Consider the following 27,347-nt stretch of genomic DNA (forward strand, 5'->3'; position numbering starts at 1 on the left):
TACAGCAGAAACTAACACAACACTGTAAAGCAATTATACTCCAATAAAGATGTTAAAGAAAAAAAAAGTGCCAATATAACTTTGTTGAATATGTTAAACCATACTACTTTTAAAATAAATTTATTTTATTTATTTAAAAAACAAAACTTACCAGGTCTTCTGCTCTTTTGAATTTGCTACATTACATTTCCCTTAAAAAGTTGATTTTTTTTTTTTTTTTTTTTCAATCCCTCATCTGCAGTTTGCACCAACATTTTAATACCATTTGGTCTTCTCTGGTGGAAACTAAAAAGCTTTGGAGATGAGAAATTGATACTCCGGGTGAGAAACACCAGCTGCCACAGGGACCCCACAAGGCAACGTGACGATGGGAGCCCCTGAGCTGCTGAGAGGTGATGCCAAAAAGGGGGGCGGGGCATTACCTTAATTCCAGCACTTCGACATTTGCCCACGGCATCAGGGACGGCAGCCCGTGGTGGGTCGATCATGGAGATGAGCCCCACGAAGCAGAGATTATCAATAGGGAAATTCACATCATCGGTGTCAAACTGGAAGCCTTCGGGAAACTGTTCATCTGGCAGGAAAAGGTGGCAGAAACCTGCAGGAGGGCAGGGAGCCTGTGAGGACTTCTAGTGATAGAGGCAGCAGCAGGACAGCGGCTTATTATTCACTTTGTTTGGAAGGTTTTTTAAAGTCTACTTTTATAACCAAGTGAGTTTTATCGATCGTTTATGAATGACACAGAATGCCTAGAAGAAAAACTGCAAAAGACAGAATCCATCACTAAGCCTCAGAGGAAGAGGCCTTGTTCAATGTAGAGCAGACTGACTCTGGCACCAGGGTTTCCAGCTCCTAGACCTGCCCACTCAGTTACTGAGACGTGGCACATCATATCATTATTTGTCTCCACTTCCATCTCTGGGAAAAATCAAGGCCACATCTCTGCTCGCTGTTCATCTAACCAACGTACACTGCTGAGCACCCACGTGGGCCATCGTGCCAGCTTCTTTGAGGATAAATGCAGATCAGACAGGTTCTGCCCAAGGGGTTTATATCTAGTATTATTGTTCACACAAGAATCATGATATTCAAGATATTTCTTTCAATGTTGTGTGAAGGTTACAGTGTACTTTAAAGTGGTATCAAGTGGAGTTCATATAAGAGAGGCTGCTTCCTCTTTGTGGTGGGAGGTGCAGAAACAAAAACCACTTAAGAGCGACCTTTCAGTTGGATAGAGACCTAAGACACCAAGTTAGACGAGAGCAGGTAAGAACATGAGTAAGGGACCAGTTCTAAGTTACCCAAACTAAGAACAGAAGAATTACATCAATAATGAATTTTTATCTGTCAACCTACAAGATTATAAATGCCACTTTCTCAATGACACAGTGGGTGAATGTACTTCTAATCCGAGGTGGCTGACAGAGCAAGAAGGACAGGTGGCATCCTGGGCCCCGAGTTTACCGTTCATCTAATTTATGAGCTGGCGGCACAAGTGCCCGTGTAAATTCACAGCCATTCTGTGGCAATCAGGAAGTGGCTTTATTCTAGATGCCCTAGGGAATTAATTTTCATTTCATTAAGTTTACAGATCATGGACACACCAACAAAAACCAGATAATAAAACTCTTTTCCCCTCTTTTTTTGAGCAAACAGAACTGACCAGCATGAGACCAAAGGTCAAAGTCCAAGTCAGAAGCAAACCAGCAGCATTTTGCTGCCCAGTGTCTCCAGCGCTTATTGTTTTCAAAACAATAGGGGGCAAATAAAGGCAAGTTAACGAGAAACAGAGGTTAACCCAGTAACTTGCAATTGTCTCCCGGACTTGTTTGCGGCCCTGTTGCCAGACTATCTACATACCCAGCACACGCTCTCCAAGACCACCCAGCTCCAGGTAGGCATTCTGAAAGGCGTCCTTCAGCTCCTCGTCCAGAGGCTGCTCCTTGCCGTGGATGAGGATGGAGCTGCAGCGGTCCAGGATCCTTTCTGGGGCACCTTTCATCACCAGCAGGTGCCGGGGCTCAGCCGTGTTGGGGTTCTTGTGGATGGACAACTGTGAAGGATGGTGGAGATGCAAACGTTGGATGGCTGGGCCGGGCAGCCCAGGGAGGGAATTTTTTTCTTTTTTTGGCCGCGTCACACAGCTTGTGGGATCTTAGTTCCCCGACCAGGGATGGAACCCAGGCCCTCGTTAGTGGAAGGGTGGAGCCCTAACCACTGGACCACCAGGTAAGTCCCCAGTAGTTGTTTTCAAAAATATCCAAGATCCCCTATTTCTGAACTTTGAAGTGTCTCGCACCTCGTAACACACTTTGAATGCTACAGAAGAAACAAACGTGGTGAGGTGCTCAGACATCCCTGACACATGTTCATGTACACAATTTTCCCGAAGAAAATTCAGAAAAGGGACTGGCACACGTGTGCACCTGCAGCCCTACCCAGCCCCCTCTCCAAACGCCCACACCCACTCCAACCGACAAATGAGAATTCAAAAGGGCCCGGACAACATATTAGAAGAGGCTTCATTTATCCTACTAATACTCAAATAAATTAGCATTTTCTATATGGAGTCAGGGTAAGATGTAAAGTTAACGCATTCATAAAGAGTGTGACTCATTCGTTTTTTAGAAAGCATGTCGGTGTGGAAAATTCCAAAAGGGATGATGGATCTTTTTCCAGCGTATGTCCTTCTCTTCTGTCCCCTGGGTCCCCCACAAGGTGCCCAGACCCTCAGACCTGGTACTTGTTGGTGGAGTTGAAGGGTATCTCGACGATCTTGGTGTATCTCTCTCTCATCTCCTTCACAGAACCGCAGCACAGCTCAATGCACTTCAGGAGCGCGGACTCGGACGCATCGCCTGCAACGGCCCGCTGTGAACAGAGACGCCTCTGTTAGTCACCCTGAAAGCGCTCTACCCAGGCATCCCTGAAAGCCAGATAAGACTCAGAATGTCTTCCCACCCATCAGGAGGAGAGGGGAACTGGGCAAGGAGGAGCACAGTTGTGGCGAGTGACCACAGCGTCACAGCCCCTAAACTCCAACCTCCTCCTTGCCGGCCTCCTGTCCTCCCGCCCCACCCAGAGGCCCCCCCGCAAACCGGCGCAAGAAGGTGTCACCTACACTTGGGAGGAGCACAACATACTCTTCCAACCTACTCTGGCCTTTTTTACCTTCTCTGGGCCTGCTGAGAAGTCTCAAAGCCAACCATTCCCAACCATCTATTTCTAGTTATGAATCTGAAAATACAGAGTGAGGATGTAAATATTTACGGTCCCCTTCACTGCCCTGCAATTTAAAAAAGAAAACGCCTTGGGTTCTCAGGACGGAGGGCAAGCTGTCTGTGTCAAGGGCAAAACAGGACTTCAAATTCTAAACTAATTCAATTGTGCAGGACTGTCTGGGCCTGAATGATGCCAACTGAAAGCTATTATTAGCTCCAACGGTAATGTAATCAGCCACCATTTTAGTTAATGCATACATTTTCGGTAACACGTATATTTTGTGTGATACACTGTAACGCTTAGATTTTGACATACTAAAAACATTTTTGGCTACAGCCAACTTTTACACAGATAAACATTTTAGAACTTTGGCATGCCAGGCCGCATGTGCAGATAGCAAGTTAATGCTCACTTACAAATATAGTAGCCCTGTTTAATAAGAAATCTGGTGAGGTTTGGTAAGAAGCATAAAATAAGTGGGATCACTTTAATAAAGGCCAGTTACTAAAGCAGAATAGGGCTGCATGCCTTTTTTTTTTTTTTTGATAATGCCACTAATATAACGTGGCCCCAACCCCCTGAAATAACTTAGAAATAACATCTCATGCTGTCTTTCTGGAGCTTTTAAATGAGCAAAGACTGGATACTTAGGAGTCCCTGTGCTCAAAGCCTAGAAAATTTCCACTTTGAGGTAAGAAAAACGATGAAGCTGGCATCTCAAGTTTTATCCCAAGATCAACAACATCCTCCTCAAAACAACATCAATTCAATGCCAAGAGAATCTCCTTTAAAGAATAAAGGAATCCTATCTTCACAACAGAAGCCATCTCGGTTCCATCGGAGCCACATTCTCTTCAACAACCCAGTTTCGACCCAGAACCACCACAGGCAGCTTTGGGGAGAGGGAGCCGCCCAGAGGGCCCCATGCAGCTCCTCTTGTCCGCAAGGACCTTGTGCAGCTCGTGACCTTTCTGGGACCAAGTCTTTACTGGGCCACACAGAAAAATCTCTCAGTCATTTCAACTTTCATGCGAATTCCACGAGGCTACGCTTAGCTTATCTCTGCAACATTAGTAGCCAGCTAAGAACAAATAAGAGAAATAGCTGAGCTATTTTAAGAAAATAAATGGCTTAAGGGATTGACTGGAATCTGCTGTATCCTAATATGCAAATGTGATTATTAAGTCACAAAAGTAGCCCTCACTGTCTACTAGGTTAGGTGACCATCACATAAACTCAAGAATCGTAAAGCTGGATTTTACTAATTAGGTTTTTCACCAGTAAAGATTGCCTCCCACCTCCCCCAACTCCTCTTTGGTCAGTTTTTACTGTATATTCCCCCTTTACTGACCTATATTGACCACAGGGTACTGAAAGTAGTTTGGGGTCTACAGGCAACACAACTCAAGTTACACATAGCAAAGCATCCCATGGACCATTCCAAGTGTCCCAGTTACTCTACAGCCCCCAAAGGTCACGTGCTATTTAAGGAGAACCCTCAGGTGGTAGTTCTTGGGTGGCATCTGCACACCTCAAAGGCAACCTTAACAGAACTGCTGAGCCGACCTTCAGGATAGGCAGGTTCTCCTGGTTAGCCTGAAACACGGCCCTGTTACAAAGCCCTGCAATTCTGGACAGAGCGAGCCAGGTGGCCGAGGTCTTGTCGAATGAAACACCTGGTGGAAGCAAAAAGAGAGGAAAATAATGCGCTAGCTTTGTACCAAGGGCCCACAGAAATGTGAGGTGACACATCTCATTTCCCAATGAACGAAACTAGTCAGGTTTTAGGCATTTTCCAACCATGTTTGTACTGACATGCAAACAAAACCCCAAAAGACAAAAAACCCAAACCATCTAAAACCCTGACTCTTTACCAAATGATAAAAAGCAAGCAAGCAGGTGAGGCTCAGGTGTGGGCCGGGCCCTGGTCTTACCACTCTGATTCTCCGTCGTGTCGGCCTCGTGGATCTGATTGTCGAACCACATGTGGGCCACCGTCATCCGGTTCTGGGTCAGAGTTCCGGTTTTGTCTGAGCAGATGGTGGACGTGGACCCCAAGGTCTCCACAGCCTCCAGGTTCTTCACTAAGCAGTTCTTCCTGGCCATGCGCTTGGCGGTCAAGGTCAGGCACACCTAAAGCGTTGGAGCCAGATATTACTTCAAACTCGACCAGGCGGCCATTCCATACTAACTCTGGCTACCCCCTAACATAGGAGAAATTTGCCTAAAACTAAATCTCTCCAAGCTTCCTCTGAAGTTGGAGGAAATAATAATGGTAACGTGTCTATGGGGCTTCCCCCACCCCCCTCCAAAAAGCAGACTATTAAGAAAAGTGAAAATAGCTAGGATTTACCATAGTCTGTTTTCCCTACTTACCACCCAAGTTCTTCTCCTTTCTGGGCTACACTGTTCTGGATCATGTGATAAAATTCAAGGAAAAAAAAAAAGTATGCTTCTGGGTTACTATCTTCCATATAAAAACATGCTGAGGTCTGTTCATTGTCTAACCCTACCAGGTGGCTCTGAAGAAAACCCACATACAAACACATGCAAAAAAAAAACCTAAGTCGGCCGCCCCCGCAGTCCCTGAGGAAAGGGTAGCGGATGAGTCTCACACTCAGGCAGGCCGTCAGAGTGAGCGAGCATCGCCTTCCCCAAGCCTCTTACCGTGACGGTGGCCAGCAAACCTTCTGGCACGTTGGCTACGATGATGCCGATGAGGAAGATGACGGCCTCAAGCCAGGTGTACTCAAGGATCAGAGAAAGGATGAAGAACGACACGCCCAGGAACACGGCCACACCCGTGATGATGTGGATAAAATGTTCAATTTCCGCAGCGATGGGAGTCTGGCCCCCTTCCAGCCCAGAAGCGAGCGTGGCGATTCTGCCCATTACGGTGCGATCCCCCGTGTACACGACAATGCCACGTGCAGTACCTTAAAAGGAGGAGGAGGGGGAATTGTACTAAATTTTACCAATGAAGCCGCAGAATCTGCACAATTACCTGGCAGGGTTTATAAAAAAGAGACAAAAACACACATGTTTTTAAGGGCCAGCTCCTTGGTGGTATACGCCGTCTGTTTTAAACTATAGGGACTTTGGCAAAGGATTTCTCTCCATTAGCAGGACAGCGGCTCCAAACCCCATGCTAGCTTAGCACTGCCAACAGAAGAGGCTCACAGTGGAAGAGGTGGAAGGAAGAGGGAAAAAACAGCCCCGAGGCTTCCTGGGTCTTCCTGCCAGCAAGTCAATTTCTTCTGCCCTGTGCCTAACTGAAGTGGTCAGAAATGGGGCCAATAAGACAAAAAGAGAAATTGTGGCCGTGGGTTTTTTTGGTGGTGGTTGTTAATGTCCAAGATAAATGCCACGCCGTGCTGAAGAGTGCTTGAAAACGGTCTACCTTCAACACAGTTGGTTGAAAAAAAGGCAATGTTCCGTGTCTCCAGGGGGTTTTCATTGGTGAAATCCGGAGACCTGGTCTGCGGTTCTGATTCTCCAGTGAGTGAGGAGTTATCCACCTGCCCGTGAGAAAAGTAAGACGCGTCACGTGAGCAACACAAGCCTCATCCCGGGCTACTGGACCACTCAACTCACTCTGTCCGGAACTACGGAGACTCTGTTTAAACCCACCTTGCAGCCGTTCGCAGAGATGATCCTGAGATCAGCAGGGATTCGATCCCCTCCTTTCACTTCCACCAGATCCCCAACGACAACTTCTTCTGCATTTATGCTCAGTTTTTCACCGTTTCGAATCACGAGGGCTTGCTTTGGAAGGAGAATACGGTTTACACCATTCCATCAGATAAAAACGATACCAGCAAGAAGGTAGTGTCAAAATTACAAAATGATCTGTAATCCTAATTATCTGAACGTATAGCAAAGATATTAATCTGTTTACTTAATCAAGTTACACAAGCTTGCTCAAGTTATCTAAGAGGCAGTCTGCATGCTGCCATCGTGCTGTGTACGATGGGAAGAGGGAAGACACTCACTTTTTGGGGTATAAGAAAGACAGACCTGGTTTTGGGTGGGGGGAGAAGGCATCTCCCTCTCTCTGATGGAGCAACTGACTATTTGGAAAACCTTAACTTCACACCAGCTCACATTCTTGGGGCTGTCAAGCCACCTGATGGGGAAGGACAAAGCGGCAGGTACCTGAGGAACCATGTTTTTGAAGGACTCCATGATCTTTGAGCTTTTAGCTTCTTGATAGTAGGAGAAACACCCAGTTATGATGACGACGGCGGACAGCACCACACCAAGATACAGCTGGGACAGAACAAACAAGTTAGGATGCATGGCTTTTAGTAAAGAATTGGGAACATTCCGTCAATTTTCGACTGAATAAAAACCAGACTTTTAACAGAGATCAAGGCTTCAGAAATACAGAACTCATGTCTTCACGTTTATCTTCCGAGAGACGGTGTACAAGAGTGTCAGAAATGGAGTCACACCGACGCTTGGTCACTAGCTTGACAGACTTTGGGAAATATTCTACACGAATCCGTTTCTCCTGCCTTATTAAAGAAAGATATTTTCAAAGCAACTTGTGACTTCTGAAGAATGGCTACCAAACATTTCTGGACATGCGTAATGTTCCAATATTAGAAGCTGTGCTCTGCCATTCAGCGGCAGCAAGACCTGAGCCAGGGCCTCAGCAGAGCTGCTTGTTCACAGAAACAACATGCAGGGCAGATGCCCAGCTTGGAAGAACATCTACACGCAGAGCAGATGGGATAGAGAACTTGAAACGAAGAAGGAAGAACGGAGGGGCCTTGAAGGCAATCGTTGCTGATGCTACTTTTCCCCAGTGTTTAAAACCATCAAGTAACCAGTGATAACTGAAAATAAGTAGGTGGCAAAGACAGAGGATACTTTATGCATTACCTAATAATCCAAATTAGAAACTATGGCACTCACATTATCATTTTGAGGTTCCTCTTCTGTAGCAGCTTGGATGCCATAGGCCAAGAAACAAAGAATTGCTCCAATCCACAGTAACATTGAGAACCCCCCGAACAGCTGCCGACAGAACTTGACCCATTCGGGGGTCGTGGGAGGGGGAGTGAGGGCATTGGGACCGTCTCGGGCCAGGATCTCAGCAGCTCGGGCAGGTGTTAAGCCCTGAGAAATAGAGGAACATAAATAAGACAAACTGCTTCAGGACTTACAAGCTAATACAGCCACCTGACAGCTGGGAAGCTGCAGTAAAAGACTTGAGGAGAAAACTAAATGTCCCAGGGCAACGTAGAAGCTGGAAAATTCTGATGATTCCCCGCCTAACCCCCGCCCACGTCCGCAAAGGTTCAGGCAAACAACAGCCCAAGTTTCCTGAGGAATCTACAACACCCAAACTAAAATCCTTTTAAAATTGATCCACGGACAGACTGGAATCTGGTCCGGTCTCTTCCGAGTTTTAGATAAGGGATTCATGCCAAACTGCATTTTTACCAAAAAGATATCAATCTTAACTAATCGATTCAGTTTTGCAAATTAAGAGCTTAAGAGTTTCCTATGTATTGAATCTGTCAGGGAAGCGGGGGGGAAAATCACTCTATAAATATGAAAAGAGGAAAAAAAAAAAAATCTGTCAGAATCCAACCTGTTATTGGGTTAACTTGCCAAGCTTCAGTATAACTTTATTCTTTGGACGGCAATGAAAATACTTGTCTGGCAGGGAAGGGTTCACACATGTGCATATTTGAGCTAACCCCCCGGACACCTGTCAGTTGAAAAGTATTCACTGGAAGAAGCATCCACTGTACTGAGGCCCTGCTGTTTTCTAATGGGCCTTAAAACCAAGATGCGATGACAGCAGACAAGAGACATGAGGCTCCCGCCGTGAGGGGAAAATGTGATTACTTTCATCATAGAATACCAATTCATAAAAAAGACATAAAACACATTTTTGCCTGAAGTGTGTAAATATATTTTGTTTTAATGTTATTTTTAATATTGGCATTAACTAGGGAGTATAGGGAAAGGGATAAAGAACATCAAATGGTTCAAGGAAAACAAGGACTTATTTAGGACCCTCCCCTGCCTCAAGTTCGTGATGTGATCCCTGGACAGAATAAACACCACCACCACCAGCCATCTGAGCTGTCTCTATTTGTTGAGCACTGAATCAATCCAGTGCTTCCAATTAATTGTTTAATTCTCACCACAACCCATTTTACAAGTAAGAAAACAGACCCACAGCATTTGAATAAGTAACTTAGGGTCCCAAAGAACATACTTCATAGGAATCTAATGAAAACTTCAGTGAGATAACCCATGTGACGTGCTCAGAGAGGAACTGCCTGCTGGGTCTTAGAGTCAGGCCTCCTCTCAGAGCTTAAGGCCCCCAGACTTCTCAGAACTTCTTGATAATTTATTGAAACAATAGCTACATATTAGCTGGCACTCTAGTCATTCCTCAGACTTTTTAGTGATTGTCTAGAAAATAACAAACTCCACCCCTGCGCCTGACTGTTTACTTTTATATTGTTTGTGGCAAAGTTAATATCAAAATCCCCTCGATAACAAGGATACACAATACATACTTTATTTAAAGGTTTCTTTGAGCTGCTCAAAAACCAAGTTTCAAATAAATGATAGAATAAACCAAAGGCTCTGACATACAGCAATGAGCTAGCTGATAAAAGTGCAAAAATCTGCATCGTTCAAGATTCAACTAGTTGAAATAATCAACTCAACTTAACAAATGTAGAAGAGTAAAGAGAAGATCTGTAATCACAAGGTCAGGGGATGAGCATGGCTTTGGAGCTTTTCAGTTTCAAATCCTGGGACTCCCACCTATTGGCTGTCACCTGCTACAAGATGGGGAAAATAACGTGTACTTCCAAAAAGTTTCAGGGGAAACAAAATAGTAAAACAGCATATAAGAGCCCAGGCTCTGGGACTTCCCTGGTGGTCCAGTGGTTAAGACTTGGCCTTCCAATGCAGGGGGTATGGGTTTGAGCTCTGGTCAGAGAGCTAAGATCCTACATGCCTTGCAGCCAAAAAACCAAAACGCAAAACAGAAGCAATGTAAAAAAGGGCCCAAACTTTTTGCATGTCATGTAGCAGACACTCAGATGGTGGCTGTCATTGTTCTCCTTGAGTCCCTAAGGTTAGGCCTGTGATACCGGGGAAAACGGGATAGGGAAAATCAGGATTCTATACAACAAATTAGAACATACTCGGCTCAAGTCTGTTCCGTATTTGCGATGAAGCTCATCAAGGCTAAGTTTATGGTCATCCTAAGGGAAAACAGAAGGAAAAGAATTAAACACTGTACAATTTAAAAAAAAAAAGATTTAAAAAAGCATCGATATCATCACTCCTCACTATCATTAGGCTCAGAAGACAAGTTTTTCTTCAGTGCACAAGTTAGTATACTTTCACCATTGTTTCCCAATGGCTTGGCAATCATACAGCTACCTACTGAATGGTCTTCACTGGAGAATGGCCCAAGCTATGTGATGGGAGCCCGACTGTCTGCCACCTATCGTCAGAGAAACCCAACAGTCTTAGAGACCTACGAGACCTCATCTACCTTCTCTGATGACCAGGCAGATTATAGACAGGTTGCATCTGTGGATGTCTCTGCAGCCTGCGGAGGTTGGAAGTTCCCCGTGTTCAGTATGATGCAGAAACACAAAAGCAAAGGCCCACGATATCATCCACAGTTCCTCTGTGGACCTTTGGTTATGCCGGAGTGTTGAGTAACTTGTCCAACCCTCTAACGGCTTTTATAATGAAATTTTTCCATAGCAAGTCTCTGACTGAAGGATGACTGGGGGGAGGGGTACCATAACACTCAAAGGATGTAAGATACAATTAATTTTTAAGACGAACAAAGGGCAACCTTCATCCTAGTACTTACCATAGAAACTTCTTTCTTCAGCTCATCCATATCCCTCTCTTTCTTGGCCTTCTTTTTGTCGCCATGCTCTGAAACAGCTGCGGGTTCATATTTATCACGTCCAACCTATAGAGGAATGTGGGAAACGTGTGGTTGTGAATTCGGAACAGCATTCCGAAACTCAAGATTGTGGAGAAAGGGTTTTCAGCAGTTTTGGGAGAGCCATCATTCTGAAGAGTCACTGGGCTAATATCCACGGAAATATATGTTCTAATGCTGCATACTCAACAGCAGTCTGGGATTAATACTGCCATCGTTAGCTCAGGTCAGGCCATCTGCACCCTAAGGCATTAAGACCAATGGGAAAGTCCTGTCAGGCCTCAGAATGGCCCTGCCAGTTGCTTCCATTTGGGGTAAATGGGGGGAGAGGATTGTGCTGTCAACATTTCCATGCCATGGCCCTCCACCTTCCCCACTGAATGAAACTATCTTCACATCACTAACTTAGAGTACAGTATAGTACTTATGCACTTGGATTCTGAAGGAGACAGGTTCATACCCTGGGCTCCACCACTTAATAGCTGTGTGTCCTTGGGCAAGTCACTAATTCTGAAATTCTTCTGTTCTCTTCCCTAGAATGGAGATAATGGCGCCTACCTCCTTAGAGGTTTGAGAGGATTAAATGATATATACACCTAAATTCGAATGACTTTTATTATGATGTTTAAATTCTTATCTTTGCAAAGAAGTCATTTCGGATCAACTTTAAATATCTCTTTAGGGTTTGCCTTAAGAGCACTGACCTTTTCATCTTATTAAAAAAAAAGTCAGCCCAAGGATCCCTCAAATTCTTCAAGTGAAAGACCAAAAAAAAGGAGTCCCCACCTCAATCTACAGCCTGAGAATAAAGCGCCCAAATGAAAGTCCCTGGAAATGTTTTGACATAAGCAGGATGTAGGAAAAGCATGTGCATTATCACACAATTCGCAGGATCCACCTACGCCTCCCTCTTGAAAACTGGAACCATTTTTAGAGAAAACGTTGATTCCACAGTTTAAATTAAGATTGTTCCACTCCCCCACCTCCTGTTGAAAATGCCTGAGCTCAGCTACACAAAGCCTGCTCCCAAGGGTAGCAGTCCCTGGAGAGAAGACGCCCCTCACTCCAGAGGCCCCCAGCCCACAAACTGCCGCGATCACCTAAGAAGGGCAAGGAAAGGCAAATTATATTAGCAATTTTCTTACAGTGGATGCTATGTGGTGCTATTTGTATTCATTTGTGGCTCTCCCTTAATCATTTCTGATTTTCAGGAGTACCTCACCAGCTACTAAAGCAATAGGTAGAAACACTGTCTAGATTAAAATTGTACTGTGCTGAATATAACATAAATTAAAAAAATCAAAGCATATAGGTGTCTTTCAGTCATAGCTGATATGGTTGCAAATAAATACAATATTCACTTGAATTTGAACATACCCTCTTAAGACTCTAAAGAGATCCCGGCCCCAGGTTAGTTAGTGATGCCAAAACACAGAGACATGTACAGTATTCACATTGCTCAACTTGTGTGGTCACATTTACAGTGTTCCCTGCCCATTAGCTTTTTCAGAGTGTTCTTTAGTTTCTGTATCTTATCTGTTAAGAATGAAGCAAGTCTAAAGATAGTCAACATTCTCCACATTCTCTCCACTACAGAGCAACCACGTTGCTGAGAGCCTCTCTGGGAGAGCCCTGGGGCCAGAGTTAAAGTGGAACATCATCACACACACTGGAAGCAAGCAGACAAACAAAACAAAGGACGGGGCTCCCACCAGCGGAGGAACTAAAGTGGGACTTCCTTCATATATTTAATAAGGAAGCACAACACTGAAAAATCATGTTAAAGACATTGACTAGGGACCGCTAAAAGACTCACGTGGCCCGTGTGTACTGATTTTTTAAATCCAGTTCACAAATTCTCGTTAAGCAAGTTGAGTATCATTAAAACATATTTAATTTCAATATATGAAAATCAGAGTTAAAAGCCCTCTGCCTCACCATCTGTAGGCTTTGATTATTCTCCGACTTTCAATATTTTCCACTCCAAAGGAGGGGGAGAGAATTATTGGAGCAGCTAGACCTTGGACATGTTCCAGAGTTTTATCCCCATTTACAAAACAGATCTCCTGCCTGAAGCTTCTCAGTTATCAATGGTTAAGGTAGCTGGAAATCAAGATTCCCTAATAACCCTCCCCATTCTTCATCCCTTCACGGCATATAAGGGGTGGTGGTTTAAAACAGGATATCTGTGAAAGAGACAGGGGCAGTGCTAACAAGTGATATTTCTTCTCCTTCAAGATTTTAATTGTTTCACTAGGCAATGTCCAGAAGACCAGGCAGCTTATGCAATTCAGTGCTTCCCTACAAGTAAAACAATAATAGTAGCTTATCTTAATGGGAACCAAATATTACACGAGTCCCTACCAATCTCAATTACTAGTTTCAAAGCAGAAAAAAAATCTGTGTGTGTGTGTTTGGGGTGGGGTGCGGTGGTGCAGGGTAGGACAGGGAACAACCTAAAATTGGGTAGACAGCATTTTATTATTTCTTTTAAAAGCATTTGGGAAAAACAAAGGTCATGAAAAGGGGAACGATAATATGGTCTCCCGCATCTACTGCGATGACCTGCCCACTCCTCTGGGCACACAATTCCCACTGTTTCCATTAGGAAATGCAGGTCAGTTCTCCTTCCTCCACAGAAGACGGGCAGTGACTGGGCTCCCTGCGACAGCACCCTTGGGCACCGCTGTGCCGTCTCTGAGGAAGGGGAAGGGTACGATGGAGGCTCAAGGCCACTGTCATACCCGCCCCCTAAAAAAGGGCCACTTGTGAACATTTGTTTTTCCCATTCTAATTTAGGAAGTGGGAGGTCACAACAAGGGCAGGCGCCTGCCCAGTGTGACACAGCCTAAAATAAAAAGTGTCATTACTTCGCCCTGTGCTTCCTGGGGATTTCATCCTCTCGACGGTTCACTATGAGTTTTGCCACCAGTTGATCTGGGTAGAGGGAAAGGGTGCTCAGGAGATGGGGTGAGAAAAGTCTTGACAGGAGGAACCAAGGTTGAAATCTGGAGCAAGGTGCACTTGTTTATTTTTTATTTTTTTTAGTTGTTTCAAACTAGTTTCTTTAGGGGTTCCATTTTCACTCCTCAATGGATTTTATGCATTTCTCAGATGCTTCTTCACTCATTAGTTCATCTAGTACTGAAGGGTTACTGAGTGTCATCTTGATCAGACAACCATCTTCATAACAACATCTGTTGACAAGCCCTGGATTTGCTGCAAAAGCTTCATTCATTTCAGTGACTTCTCCTGATAGAGAAGAAGAGAGTTCACTAGCAGCTTTTTCTCTTTGCAAAGCACCAAACTCCTCATTTGTTCAATTCTGTCCCAACTTCAGGGAGATTAGTCAGTAAACATCCCCCAAAGCTTCCTGTGCAAAATCGCTGATTCCCACTATTTTAACACTATTTTCTGTTGTCATCCATTCACGTTTGTCTGTGAATTTACGCACAGAGTGGGGCTGGTGTGCAACGTTGGGAAGGTGCCCACCCTCAGCCCCCAGGGCTGAGGCCCCAACGTTCACTTTTTTAAAAACACAGACCAAATCCTTACAATGAGCAAGGCCTGCTAGAGCTGGAGATGCTCCTTCCTCTTCTTCAGTAATTAACAATTTAAAGGGGGGTGGAGTGGGAAGCGGATATGACAGGTGCGGAGAAACATCCCAAAAATTTTTACAAAGGCACACAAAGAAGGTGCAATGAGTTTAGGAGACAGGCTTCCATCCTAGAGGTGAGTCACTTGACTTCTACTTAAGCTGAAGCTGCCCCGAGGCCTTCGGACCCATCTCAACTGGCCCCCATCAGGCCTTAGAGGCTTTCTCAACTGTGCAGTGTGATGTCTGGCCACAGCTCCCACCACATCAGCACAATGCCCTGTGGCCAGCCGGGGGTCAGAGGTCTTCAGACTTCAGAAATTGCTGCTGATAAAGTCTGGAGGGTACTTGGAAGCAGAGATGTCCACACCCTTTGGACAGGACTATGGATGGTACTTTTAAGTCAGTCCCAAGTCATTCTAGCTCTGCCATGTGCCAGCTAGACGACCCTGAACAGTCAGCCTCAGTTTCCTCGTTGCCTAAAATGGGAATAACACTTGGTGTAACTACTAAAGACTCTAGAGAGGCATTCTGATAGTCAGATGAATCAAGGGGCTGCCATCAAATCCAAAAACAAAACACCTAAAAACAGCACTGTTTCCAAAACTGACAAAGCTTTGGACTATCAAGAGGGGCCAAAGGAGGGTAAAAGTAACTGCCCCAAATGCAGCACATTTCAAAGCTGGCCAAGAGGGTTGTAGAAAGGATACCTCTGAACCCAACTGGCAAATTCCACCTTAGCAGGAAGTTGGAGGGATGGTCTCCGATCCTCACTGGTTGCCTAGAGGTACTGCCTAGTCTGGGCTACATCTTTCCTTTACGTAAAAAGGGGGGCGCGGGTAGGCGTTCCAGTCTCCCTGGGATGATATATTATTAATCATTATCAAATACAAATGTGTATGTGAAGGTACTCTGCAAAGCACTACACAAAGGTTATTATAACTTGGTTTTAATGAACATGTAAATCACTGCCACTCGTCACTTACTATGAAAAGTCTTTATGAATTAAAAAAAAAACAACCACCTCATTTGGGGCATTTTTTATTTCATCGTCAATTGAAACTCATAAAGATATAAGACATGACCGATCCCAGTTCATCTCACACCTCCGATGGCTCCTAAATGATTTAGTAGTTTAGTTTATGTACAAGGGATTCTCCAGCCAGGGAGCTGAGGCTGGAGACGGCTGGGGCTGAAAGAGGACGGCACTGCCGTGACACTGCAGGGCTCTGCAGCCCAGAGCAGCGTTTAGGGCAGAGAAGGAAGAGGACGTGACCCGAGGGACACCTGGCCTTCACAGTCCTTCTCTCACTCACCTAAACCTGCCGCGAGCTGGGGAATATCAAGTAGCCAGGCCAAAGCAGTGGGTCTCTTTGTGAGCCCAGCTCAGTCCCTCCAAACTTGGGCTGCAGCCCATCGGCCAGCAGGGGGCAAAGAAAACAGCTCCAGCTCTAGCCAGCGGTTTCCCTCAGCCTAAAATGAACAAGGCTTAACCTTCCTCCCCAATCTGCCTGAATGTGAAATTTCAATGAGCCTGCCAGTCCACCCTACCTGCAATAGTTAGTATACATCCATGATCATTCAAAACGATTCTAAAACATCTAAATAATCAATATACTTTAGATTTACGACCTCTTTAAAAATATGCTTTTTCAGTTATTTAAAATAAAAAAACTTGTTTTTTCAATGGGGTTTTCTACCTCTACATTAGGTACCTGGGTTATGAAGAGTTAAAATGTTCTGCCCGTTTCCCCCCTTTTGCTGCCCTCCTCATGCCTTCTGTCATTTTGTCAGACCACTCTTTAGCTAGTGCTACTCAAAAGAAGTTGTTGGTTTGAGAGACCCTGGCTTAATAACCAGCACAAGCATTAAAAGGGGACTGAATCAATTTCCAGTAAGTCCTGATCGCTCCTCAATTGGTACCTTGAAGCCTAGGGTGGGAAGTAAAACAGCTGCAGGGCTGAAGAGGACAAAGACAGTGATAGGCCCTAGAGAAATGCCACCTGAGTTGAAACCAATAAAACCAATATGGCACCACGGAAGCATCATGTGGAGGATAAAGGAAAAACACAAGAAGATAAACACCCCAGGTGCGTGAGGCCCTGCCCTCACCATGATGACAAACTGGAAAGATAAACCAAGCACCAAGTCCCAATGATCCACAAAACCTTAACACACTGATTATCAGGCCCCCAAACAATACAGGTCCCAAAGACAAAAACACAAGCCATCAAGGATCAACTTTTCAGATCACCAACCAAAAACATCTAACAGCTGTTACTGAACAGGGTTTGAATAAAACCAGGTATAGAGATAATTAATGTTCAGATATAATCCATTGTAAAGTCACAAAGGAACTAAGGAATGGGGTCCACTGGCCAAAATTCCCTTGGCTCAGGATCCAAATGAAACCAGAGAGAAAAACTGCAGGGTGGGTTGGGGGGATAGAGTGAGGTGCTTCTATTCTCACTGACAGAATCTGCTATCTGAAGCATTAGTCAAATAAATGTGAAGAACTGCTTTTGGATTCCTGACGACAGATTTAAGCACAACTAAGGAGGTGACTCATATGCAAAGAACAGTCTCTCTATGACTACAGCCAAAGAATACACTTCCTCTCACACACATTCGATTCATAGCAACGTGAGAAAGTTCAGACCTGACTTGGTTATGGCTCCTTTTCCAAAAATATATAAACGAAGGAGAGTTTTTAAAAAATAGTGGATTTTAAAATTCTCTGTCCTTCACATTATCACTTACTGGACACGTAATTTCAGCGGAATCCAAAATTGGACAGCTCTGGCAGGGATGCGGAAACATTGTGCCCAGTGTTTTGCTGGCCAAAAGCAGCAACTCTGATTACTGTGAGCCCATCTGATCTGACACTCGTGTTTCTTCTTCTGGCCTGCTGGCTGGCAGAGTGCCCTGGGCGACTAGAAGGTGGCACCACAGCACAAATGTTCACCCTCCTGTCCCTCACAGAGGCCTGAAAAGCCCATTTTATTTCACAAGACTTTGACCAAGACTCTAAAAATGTAAAGCCTTTTACTTGGAAAGTGAAAGTAAATGAGAACTCGAAGATGCCGTTCAATAGCATCCCAGCAGTGTCCAATGACACTTCCACTCAGCTTCCCTTTGGGGGGTAATTCATAGTATTCAATATTTCCCATTCTTTTCAATCTTCAGTATTTTTTTTTCAGGTGACAGAAAAACCTGTTTTCTAGTTTTGAAAAGACTTAAGACTGACGAACAGCAAAAACCCATAGTTTATATAGATTAGATCTCTCAACGCCAAATGCTTTAAAAACCCAACAACAGCTGCCACTCACACTTGCCCTGTACCGTCTCTAAAGGGAACACAGGTGACTTTCACTTGGGTGAGTATTCTACCTAAGGGCCAGATGAGAAACTGACACTTCAGGGCTTTAAAAAACTTTCTGTTTTAAATAAAGAAACTAATTTTACTTACTTTTCCATACAAAATCCTTCAAAAACTATTTTCCTTAAAGCTTCTTTCATTCTTAAGTTTGGATATACTATGTGAAAGAACATAGCCTGGACTTCCCTGGTGGTGCAGTAGTTAAGAATCCGCCTGGGGACACGGGTTCAAGCCCTGGTCCGGGAAGATCTCACATGCCACGGAGCAACTAAGCCTGTGCGCCACAACAACTGAGCCTGTGCTCTATAGAGCCCGCGAGCCACAACTACTGAGCCTGTGCACCACAACTACTGAAGCCCGCATGCCTAGAGCCCGTGCTCCACAGCAAGAGAAGCCACCGCAATGAGAAGCCCACGCACAGCAACAAAGAGTAGCCCCCGCTCGCCGCAACTAGAGAAAGCCCGTGCACACCAACGAAGACCCAATGCAGCCAAAAACAAAAAAAAAAACAAAAAAACAAAAGGAACATAGCCTGACTGAACAGAAAGTCACTTATCTGTTCATTTGTTGCTAAAATAATCAGAAAACAATGCTTTAGAAGGGTTCTGGGATGGAGAATGGATGGGTACCCAGTCTATTGGGCTTTATAATGTTGAATTCACTTTTTAAGTGCAATTTAGGAATAACACTTCCAGGGGTCTGAATATTTTAAGTTTTATTCCTCACCTGAATAAACATTTTACTGGATTTAAAAAAATTCCTTGCCCCCTTTTGGGGACGGGGGTTGTCAGGCTTAGCCTACTCTCAATCTTCTCAGACTTATGATGCAGACCTCCCCCTTTCCTACCCTCCCACCTAAAGGTGAGTCACCAGAGTGTTACAAACTTACTGGCAGAGAAAACTACAAATTAACAAATAGTAAGTTACGCAAAGAGAATACACCCTCAGAGCAGGGTACAGAAAGGCGAGGGGTGTGTGTGGGGGGGTGTTCGTCACTCATACACTGAACACTTGACGGGGGCAAACGGTGTGATGCATCCCCGACCTTCTTCTCTGTCCCTAGGGCTAGTCACCAGTTCCTCCCGTAACCACTCCACTTGCTCCGGCCAGGCCTGGGCAACCTTCCACTCTGAGGACTCTGCCGTGCGATGTTTTCAGTCTAAAGTACTAGCTTTATAGCAGCCAGAGGGAATTTAGTCACACTTTCAAGCTGAGCTCCCAAAGGGCAGCTGATAGTGCTACCATACAACCAGGATTTCTGCTGACATCTGTATCCCTTGTGCAACCTTCACCTGCATCTTTTTCCAGGCTCCTCTTTAAATCACTACCCATAAACTATAGTTTCTTTTCTAGGTAACTAAGTTAATGTTCAAACAATGGAGAACTGCAGTGAAGGACCAGGTGACATCCCCCTCCCCTCATCTTTTGTAAACTTGAGAAAAAAGAAAGTTTCTTGCGTACCTTTGGTGAGCTAAAGGATTGTGGGTGGTAGGCCTAGCTGTGGATTTAAGCCAAGTGACTGGCAAAAACACCCAGTATGAAAAAAAGGACAAAATCCTATTTCATCCAGCAATGATTCAGCAGGAGCTGTTCTTCCATTACTTTACCAAAAGCTTAGGAGATCGATTTTTAAGGAGAAATAAAATCACCTGAAATATAGTCAAAACCTGGGCTCCCAACAGTAATGGGACAGGGAGGGAAGAAATTAACAATGACCTTAAAAATTAGCTGCCAGCACTGGCTTCCTGGTTAACCAATTATCAGCAGGGCTTTAGTCACCACTCCACCCACATTTTAATCCCCATGTGGAAAAATCCCAACATTTGAGCATAAAATATCCTTCTGAACATTTGGACTATCACGTTAAGTCACTGGGGACAAAGGGGTAACTTTATCCCACGGGAATCACCCCCCCACACACACACACACCCCCTTGTTTAACTTATCAGAGTACCCAAAATACTAACTACAACCTAGCAGATAAGCAGCATATCAGCCTGTGTTAACCAGTTACAATGCAATTTTGTGTTTGCCAGCCACTAGGCATTTTATTAAAAATCCATAAGATATCTAGGTTGAACCTCCACGACCCAGGTATGTTGCGCTTTCTCTACCACCACTGTGCATGTGTGTGGTTACGAAAGGGACATATAGATCTATGGACATAACTTAGTTATTCAAACATCTCTCTGGTCCATTAATCCAGCCTCACAAACACCCCAGTTTCATCTGAAAAATAACTTGAGAGTTCTGCGTATCAGGCAATGTTAAGGAGTGAGTGAGTATTCTGGCTGGGAGACCACACAGGCTGTTCACGAATCAGGAACGTCTGGTGTGTCACTAACCAACCATTTGACCTTGAGCAAATCACTTCACCTTTCTAGGCCCCGGGTACATATCTACGATCTCTACAGCCCCCCAGTCAGTAATGTGAGGCTCAAGAAATAAACTTTTTTTGAGGAGAAAGAGACAAAGAAATGAGCTTTAAAGAGCTTGTTTACTGGAATGACTTAGGGTTTGATAGTGTGGTACAAGCACAGGCCACTAACCCAGTTTTCATCCTGGAAGTACAGAGGCTGGCACTCAGCTCTTTTCAGCTACTTGACCTGAGCCAGCCCTCCACATTTTGTGCTTTTAGAAGATGCAAGTTGTGCATTCCCACTTCTCCTTACTTTCTCCACCAGGTCCAAGCCTTTCAATGACCTCCTTCAAAATCCACTTAGAGTCCCCAAAGAATGCACCGTCCCTCTTCGCCCATCACTCACTCGACACCAAGGAGCCCTCAGAACCTTCAAGACCTACTAACCGCCAAGGCACTGTGCAAGCCCCGGACACAATGGAGCGGATTCTCTCCTACCAGTATTCTCTTGACTTGGTCATTTTATCCCATCAACTGAGACTTCTGATTGTTCTTTTGTATAAACTTTTCTCGACTGGACTTTGGTCCCGTTGGGGTCTGGCACCCAGTCTCTTGCCATGGCTACGGGTTATCACAGCTCCAAGTTACAGAAATGCAGGAACCAGCCGTCGTTCTGGTATTCCCACAGCTATCACCTCTCCTGCCCAGGGGACCCCCTCGTTCCTTCGGGAACACCCCTCTTCTGCAGGTCGGCACTCCTACCGCGTACTGCCCTGGCTTCCCGTCCTTTTTCGTGTTTATAGTACCCGGAGACCCTGGTGGATCAGCCTGTGCTCCTTCCTGGATCATCCCTCCAAAAAATCTACACACACACCCTCCCCACCAGTAAGATAACCATTCCAGTTGCTCCAGCTGCCCCGGGCGCATCCCATGTTTATGGAAAGGGGCCCATTAAAGCTCTCAAAAGTATACCTTAAAGGCCATCCTAGGGCAGAGACACACCCTTTCTGGCACCAGCCTGCCAGACCGGCTCCACAGTAAGGGGAAGCCAGTTTTTTCCTTTAGGAGAAGGCGGCCGCCCCTGCGGGCAACTGGCTAAGCCCGGCGCCTCCAGAAGGAGCCTGGAACCCTAAGGCCGCCCCCGCGTCGCAAGCCCCCCAGCGCCGGGCCGGAGCTGCGGCGGGAACGGCAGCCCGGGAAGGGGCCGAGCAGAGCGCCCCAGGGGAAGGGGAGGAGCACGCCTTTCCTCGGGGCAAGAAGGGCGGAGAAAAAAAGAAAGGCGAGAGACGCGAGGTGAGGGCGGAGGGAGGGAGGGAGGGAGGGAAGGAAGGAGCGGGTTGGGGATGCCGCCGGCGGCCCGCTCCTTGCCGGGGCCGCCCAGCAGCCGTCCTCCCTCCTCCTCCCGGGCCCGCGGCTCCCGAGCGCCGCCTCCAGGAGCCCCGGACCCCGGGCGCGCTCGGACTCGAGGGCCCGCAGCCCCTCTCCAGGGTCTGCGCGCTGCCCGGCGCTGCCGCCCTCCGTCCCCCCGGCGCTCCCTTCCCCCGCCCGCCCCTCATTACTGCGCTTCCTCCATTTCCAAAGTGCGTCGTCTTTTAAGCCTCGCCGCTCTGCCAACCCATTCCGCGCCCCGCCGCTTCCTCCTCCTCCGCCTCCCGCTGGCTGTGGTCGCCCTCCTGACTTCCTCCTCTTCCTCCTCCTCCCCTCCAGGGCTCCCCGTGCCCCTCCCCTGGCTCCCCCGACACTCACCCCCTTCCCCATACTGGCGGTGGTCTGTGCCCCGCGCCGGGTCCTGTTGCTTGAGAATCAGAGAGAAAAGAAGAGAGCGGCTCCCGGCCGAGCAAGCGCGACCGGGGGAGCGGAGAGAAGGGAGCTAGGGCTGCCGCGGGGCGGGAAGGAGGGAAGACGGCCGGCGGCTCGGGCCGATGCCTTTTCTGCCGCCGCTGCCGGGGCTGCTACCGCTGCTGCTGCCACGTGTCCGCCTCCTCCCGCCGCTGCTCTGCGCCCCAGACCCAGCCGCAGCTCAAGCCCGCGCCTCCTCCTCACTTCCTAAAATATGCAACCTGCGTGCTAGCCCCGCCCACGCCACGGCACGTCACCGTTACCGGAGCAACCTGACACCGGCCGCGGGCCTGGCTCCGCCCCCGCCCCAAGCCCCACCCACAGGCCGGGGCCGCGCCGGCTGCGGCTGGTCGGGGCTCCCGGCTGGAGGGCGCCGGGCCCTGGGGCGCGCGTGCCCACGTCCCGAGAGGCCGCGGCCGCGCCGCTCCCGGGCGCGCCGGCTGGCTGGGCAGCGGGGACTCGGCGGCCATGCAGCTCCCGCGCCCCCCTCCCGCCGCCCTGCGTAACCGGCCTGCTTTGGAGGGCACGCAAGGTCCTCAGTGGGTGCGGGGACGTCCACGGAACTGGGTCCCCGAATTTCCGCGGACCCGGGGCAGAAACCTTGCGCGGAGGGGCCTTTCTGGGCATCGCAAAGCTCCTCTGGGACTAAGGGAAGCACCGGGATGGGGGTGAGGGGTCGGATGTGCCTGCAGCCATCGCCCGCAGGAGGGACTGCGCCCCCCTGCGGAGTCCAGACCCCGCGCCCACCTGCGATGGGCTCCCCGGCCAGCCTCTTGGTGCCCTCTCGAATGCCTCCTGTGGTCTTGGTATCCCCGTTATACATATCCCCACAGGGCCTGAGCTGGCCTTGCCGGAGGTCCCAAGTGCCTTCTCCCTCCTTTGCTTCAAGACCCCCAAATGATAATCCAAAGGGCCTGCTGAGAATTCATTCACGCTACTGTGTGAATGAAAGCTGCTTTTCCAGTCTGGGGATTCATTTTTGGGGGGAGGAATAACTGAAACCTAAGGGAATGCATATCCTTAGCAAAAGGGGCTCCTCCGTGGAGGAGATGTTTGAGGGCCTGTCTCATGCCTCTCCTTTCCCCCCACCTGGCACAGCAGTGCCTCTTTCACCGCAGCCTTTGGTACTGTGAGGGACCTGGGCCTGGAGTGTGGTGAGGAGTCCAGGAACCCCCCAGAGGGCCCTGGCCTGGCTGCGCTGTGTGGCTTTCTCCCATTACAGCTTCTGCAGAGGCTGCAATGGCTGAAGGTCTCCTACAGTTAAAAAGCGAAGTATTATTAACAATGTTTTGGGGAAGTCAAGCATACTCTGGGAAAGCACAATTTGCAGGAGAAAGTCACTCCATGTCTCTGGGAATTCCGACTAGAAACAAGGAAAACATTAACTTCCTAAGCAAGTTAAAACCGGCCCTATCAACTCCAAGTATTAATTTAACATGAGTAAAGATGTGAAACTTGAAAGAAACGGAGAAGGAAGAAAGAAAAACAAAGGGGGAAAAAGTAGCAACTGTGTTATCAGTCTGACCATTAGCCTAAGTCTTGTTCCTTCTTAGAAGAAACTGTTTCTTTCCTCTTGCCCAAGAATGCATTAAGGGCTGGTGCCTCCTCCAGCGACCTTCAAGCTTGGTTAAATCAGTGCGGGCCCTGAAGAGCAGAGGAATTGCCAAATGAATTCAAATTCGTGACTGCTGGGGAAAGAACCCCAAATCCAGAACAGAGTTCCAAATGCTGCTAATTCAACAGAAGGAATTTATGAAGAGTTATCAGGGCTCTGTCTCCAAGGGTCTAGGAAATGCTTTATTTACCTGCCCTACATCCACCATTACCGCTAACCTGTAGGAGGCTTTTGCTTGCTAAAGATCTCTCAGCTTGTTTGAGATTCATTATCCCTTGGGCCCTGGTCTGAATGGAAAAAGCACAGCAAGAACAACAACAAAATGTAGAAAGCAAAAGTCTGAACAATGTAGGTTTCTCCTGCTAGCGGATCACCTTTTCCTCCCTTCATAAGTAAAATTATCATTTTTTTTCCCATTCAACAACATAAACCTGATAAATCAAGGCATTTCCCTTGGTCTCTACAGCTGTTCATTTGGTAGCTGACGATTACCGAAGGTCCTTTCAGGAGGACCTCAAAGTTCTAGCTATATGCCAGAGAGGGGAAAAGGCATAAAAATAAGAAATATTAAAGTCCAAAATTTGCTTTCGCCTCCACAGTACTTTTACATATAAAATCCGCTAGAATTCTCACAAGTCCGAAAGGTAAAGGGCTTTAGCCGCATTTTCCAGCGAGGGAAACTGGAGGTTTGAGGACTTTCTTCTAACAAGGCCACTCAGCTAGCAATGGGGGAGCCTGGCCTCAAAATTGCAAGATGGGAACCCATCTTCCTGCTTGTAAAATGTGGTCTCTCAGCATAGCACCAAGGAAGTTTTGGTGGAAGAATACTAATTGCTTTCAACATGGCTGTCCTCACAAATACAGAGAGAGGGTTTCCACGTGCCTCTCCTCTCGGCAAGAGCCTTTTCTGTCTAGTCCTACTCTTCATCAGTCTACTGTGTGCATCATCGTGAGGCAGAGAACCATTTCTTTTATAAAAATGACTGACATAGATCAACAAACACTCCTCCACCACTGTTCTGACCCACCTGATCCCACCTCTAGAGGCAAATCCCATTCCATTTTCAAGTCATTTGATAATCCATTTTTCATTGCAGTCCTGTTGAGAGAAACATAATTCAACAAAAACAGGTCAGACTATCAATCAGAAAGGGCCTTGCTATTACTCCTCTAAAGTTGATGTTTCTACAAATGCTACAGCCAAGTGTTATGGTCTAGGCACTTCTGGGCAATTTTCAGGGGTGTTTTTAGGGGTAAAGTTTATTGCCAGGTGTTGAGGACAAATTTTAAGAGGTGAAGGGAAAAAATATGATAAGGAAGCAGGAGGTGAAAACTTTTTATGGGAAAGAATGATGTAAAGAACGCCTGCCGGGTTGTACTACGGAGCCCTGAACACGCCTATAAAATTAAGGCAAAGGGACATGGTGGCCAGAATTGAGGTGCAGAAGTCTCAGATGCGAGAGAGATGCTTTGGGACATAGGTGACCAAAGGGGGAAATATCCTTTTTGGGGGCCAGGCTTCTTTCCTCCTTTTGGGAGAGGTTTCTGAATGGAACCTTGGAGAGCAAACATTCCCCTTATTTTACATGAAGAAACTGAGGCCCAGGGAGTGATTGGCACTGGATAGTCCCAGGACACTGGCAGAACTATTGTGCATCTTTTCAAACTCCCAGAGCAGTGCTGAGGATAAAAGAAACTTCCAGAAGAGAAGGTGGGGCAAATTCTGCCTCTCTATTCTATCTACCTCTTATTCTATCAGCTGTTATTAAGCTCCTAGCTTGGGAAACAATTAAACTGATTGGTCCAGAGACTCAGCATTTACAGCCCTCAAGGCTGCCAAGCGTGGATGGCTTTGAGGAGGATTTGACACACCACGGTGGGTTGGCCCAGTCATTGTGAATAGTCAGCAGATGTCTGAAAAATATGATGCAAGTCAGTATTTTGAGCCAAGTGTGCTAGCACTTTGAGTAAGTACTTGCTGAAATGAATAAACATGCCATTGCAATTAAGGGCTTTAGAATAAGAGTTGGAACCTACATGAAGTTAGCGTTTTCCATTGGAAGCAAACATTTGCGAGATCAATGAGCTAGGGATCTGGAAGGACAGAAGTCTCTTTGGCCCAGCTTGCACTAAAGGTTGCATGGAAACAATCTTAAGCATGCATCTTTATCTTTTACCATTCCCTTGGTACCCCAGAAAGCCACTTAGCTGCCACTATCACTGTATTAAAGCCAACCCTTGTCACCATTCCAAAGTTCCTCCTAGCCAATGTCTATCCCGCCATTGCAGATCTCTTTTTTCCTGTCTAGCAGCAGACATATTACCTCCTGCTTTAAAAGCACAGTTCTAGGCAGACCACTGACCATCAGAAATCTGTCAGCTAAAGAATTCTGACCCCTGAAACTTTTCCTCCCTGACTCTGTTTTCCAGTCATCTCTTAACTCCCTATAAAAGCTCTTTACTATACTTGTAAACATATTTTCTTCTGGTAATGATTTTTGAAGCCCTTAGGTTTTGCCTCTGGATATTTAGGAAAGTCAACATTTTCTTGGTCCCTGTCTTGGAGGCTGTTATTAAACACACAGAGTCAAGTCCTCGGTCTTTTCCTCAGCATTCCTTTAATACAACTGTCACTTAAATAATTTTCTCTTATTAATAGCAGTCTTTGTAAATGAAACAATTATAAAGTTGTTCCCCAGGTGTTTTACACTGAGTCCTGAAATTCAGAGTCAGGTTGAGTCTTCTTTTCTAGCACTCTCCCCACAGTACACTGCTACTCCCCTCACCCCAGTTCAAAACATTATTAAATTTTACAATATTCTGGAATGTAAAAACTCATCCCTTGTTCTCTATAAATCAACAACCACTGGGGCATTGCAAACAAAAATTAAATGGCAACAAACAAGGGATCTGGAACTTAAAATAGTCTATTGCCAGAGTCCTATCTGCGCCCGGGCAGTAGAGACGTGGCTTCAGGCAGGCTTACAAGCCAGCATGGGCAAGCTGAAGGCAGAGAAGAGGCAGCAGATAATTGTCATCGAACCCTTCTTGTGCTCAGGGGAATACAGCATGAGCACTAAGGAAATGAATGCTACCATTGGGGTAGATAGATTTGCTATTCTTGGCCTTTAAATCTTGCATGGAAAAACAATCGAGAAAGTTCTGTGAAAGCTGGTTCCACTGAGAACAGCACTCTTCCATAGATGACTTTGCACTAAAATTGGGTTTCAGGGACTGTGCAGATTTTCCCTTCAGTGGAGTGAAAAGCCACCATAATAGGAGAGAATACAAAACCATCCAAAAGTGGTTTGGTTCATTTACAAGAGTCTGGGAGTTTTTGTAGAAAGTAACCCAAAAGTAGGTCAGGTACAAAAATAGTAACCAGCTCAA

The 27,347-nt window shown here is 46.3% G+C and overlaps 1 protein-coding gene across 4 annotated transcripts in view; it reads right to left on the minus strand.

The window, feature by feature from the left end:
* The window catches only part of ATP1A1 (ATPase Na+/K+ transporting subunit alpha 1), a 31,984-nt gene extending 9,451 nt beyond the window's left edge, over positions 1-22,533 (minus strand). For 2 of the 4 annotated variants that reach the window (XR_008617148.1, XM_024119666.3), the window contains exons 1-13: positions 22,250-22,533; positions 11,093-11,197; positions 10,407-10,466; positions 8,143-8,346; positions 7,378-7,491; positions 6,853-6,987; positions 6,623-6,740; positions 5,890-6,158; positions 5,157-5,355; positions 4,789-4,898; positions 2,737-2,871; positions 1,861-2,053; positions 423-598 (exon numbers count right to left, since the gene is read on the minus strand). Coding sequence is in view for 3 of the 4 variants with exons in the window: in XM_024119666.3 (XP_023975434.1) it covers positions 423-598; positions 1,861-2,053; positions 2,737-2,871; positions 4,789-4,898; positions 5,157-5,355; positions 5,890-6,158; positions 6,623-6,740; positions 6,853-6,987; positions 7,378-7,491; positions 8,143-8,346; positions 10,407-10,466; positions 11,093-11,197; positions 22,250-22,261 (1,830 nt within the window). In the remaining variant the exon portion in view is untranslated. The other 2 variants (XM_028488964.2, XM_028488965.2) reach the window with 2 other exon arrangements.
* Positions 22,534-27,347: the final 4,814 nt, after the last annotated feature.

Source organism: Physeter macrocephalus, chromosome 4 (assembly GCF_002837175.3).
Source record: "Physeter macrocephalus isolate SW-GA chromosome 4, ASM283717v5, whole genome shotgun sequence".
In the NCBI taxonomy this organism is placed as follows: Eukaryota; Metazoa; Chordata; class Mammalia; order Artiodactyla; family Physeteridae; genus Physeter; species Physeter macrocephalus.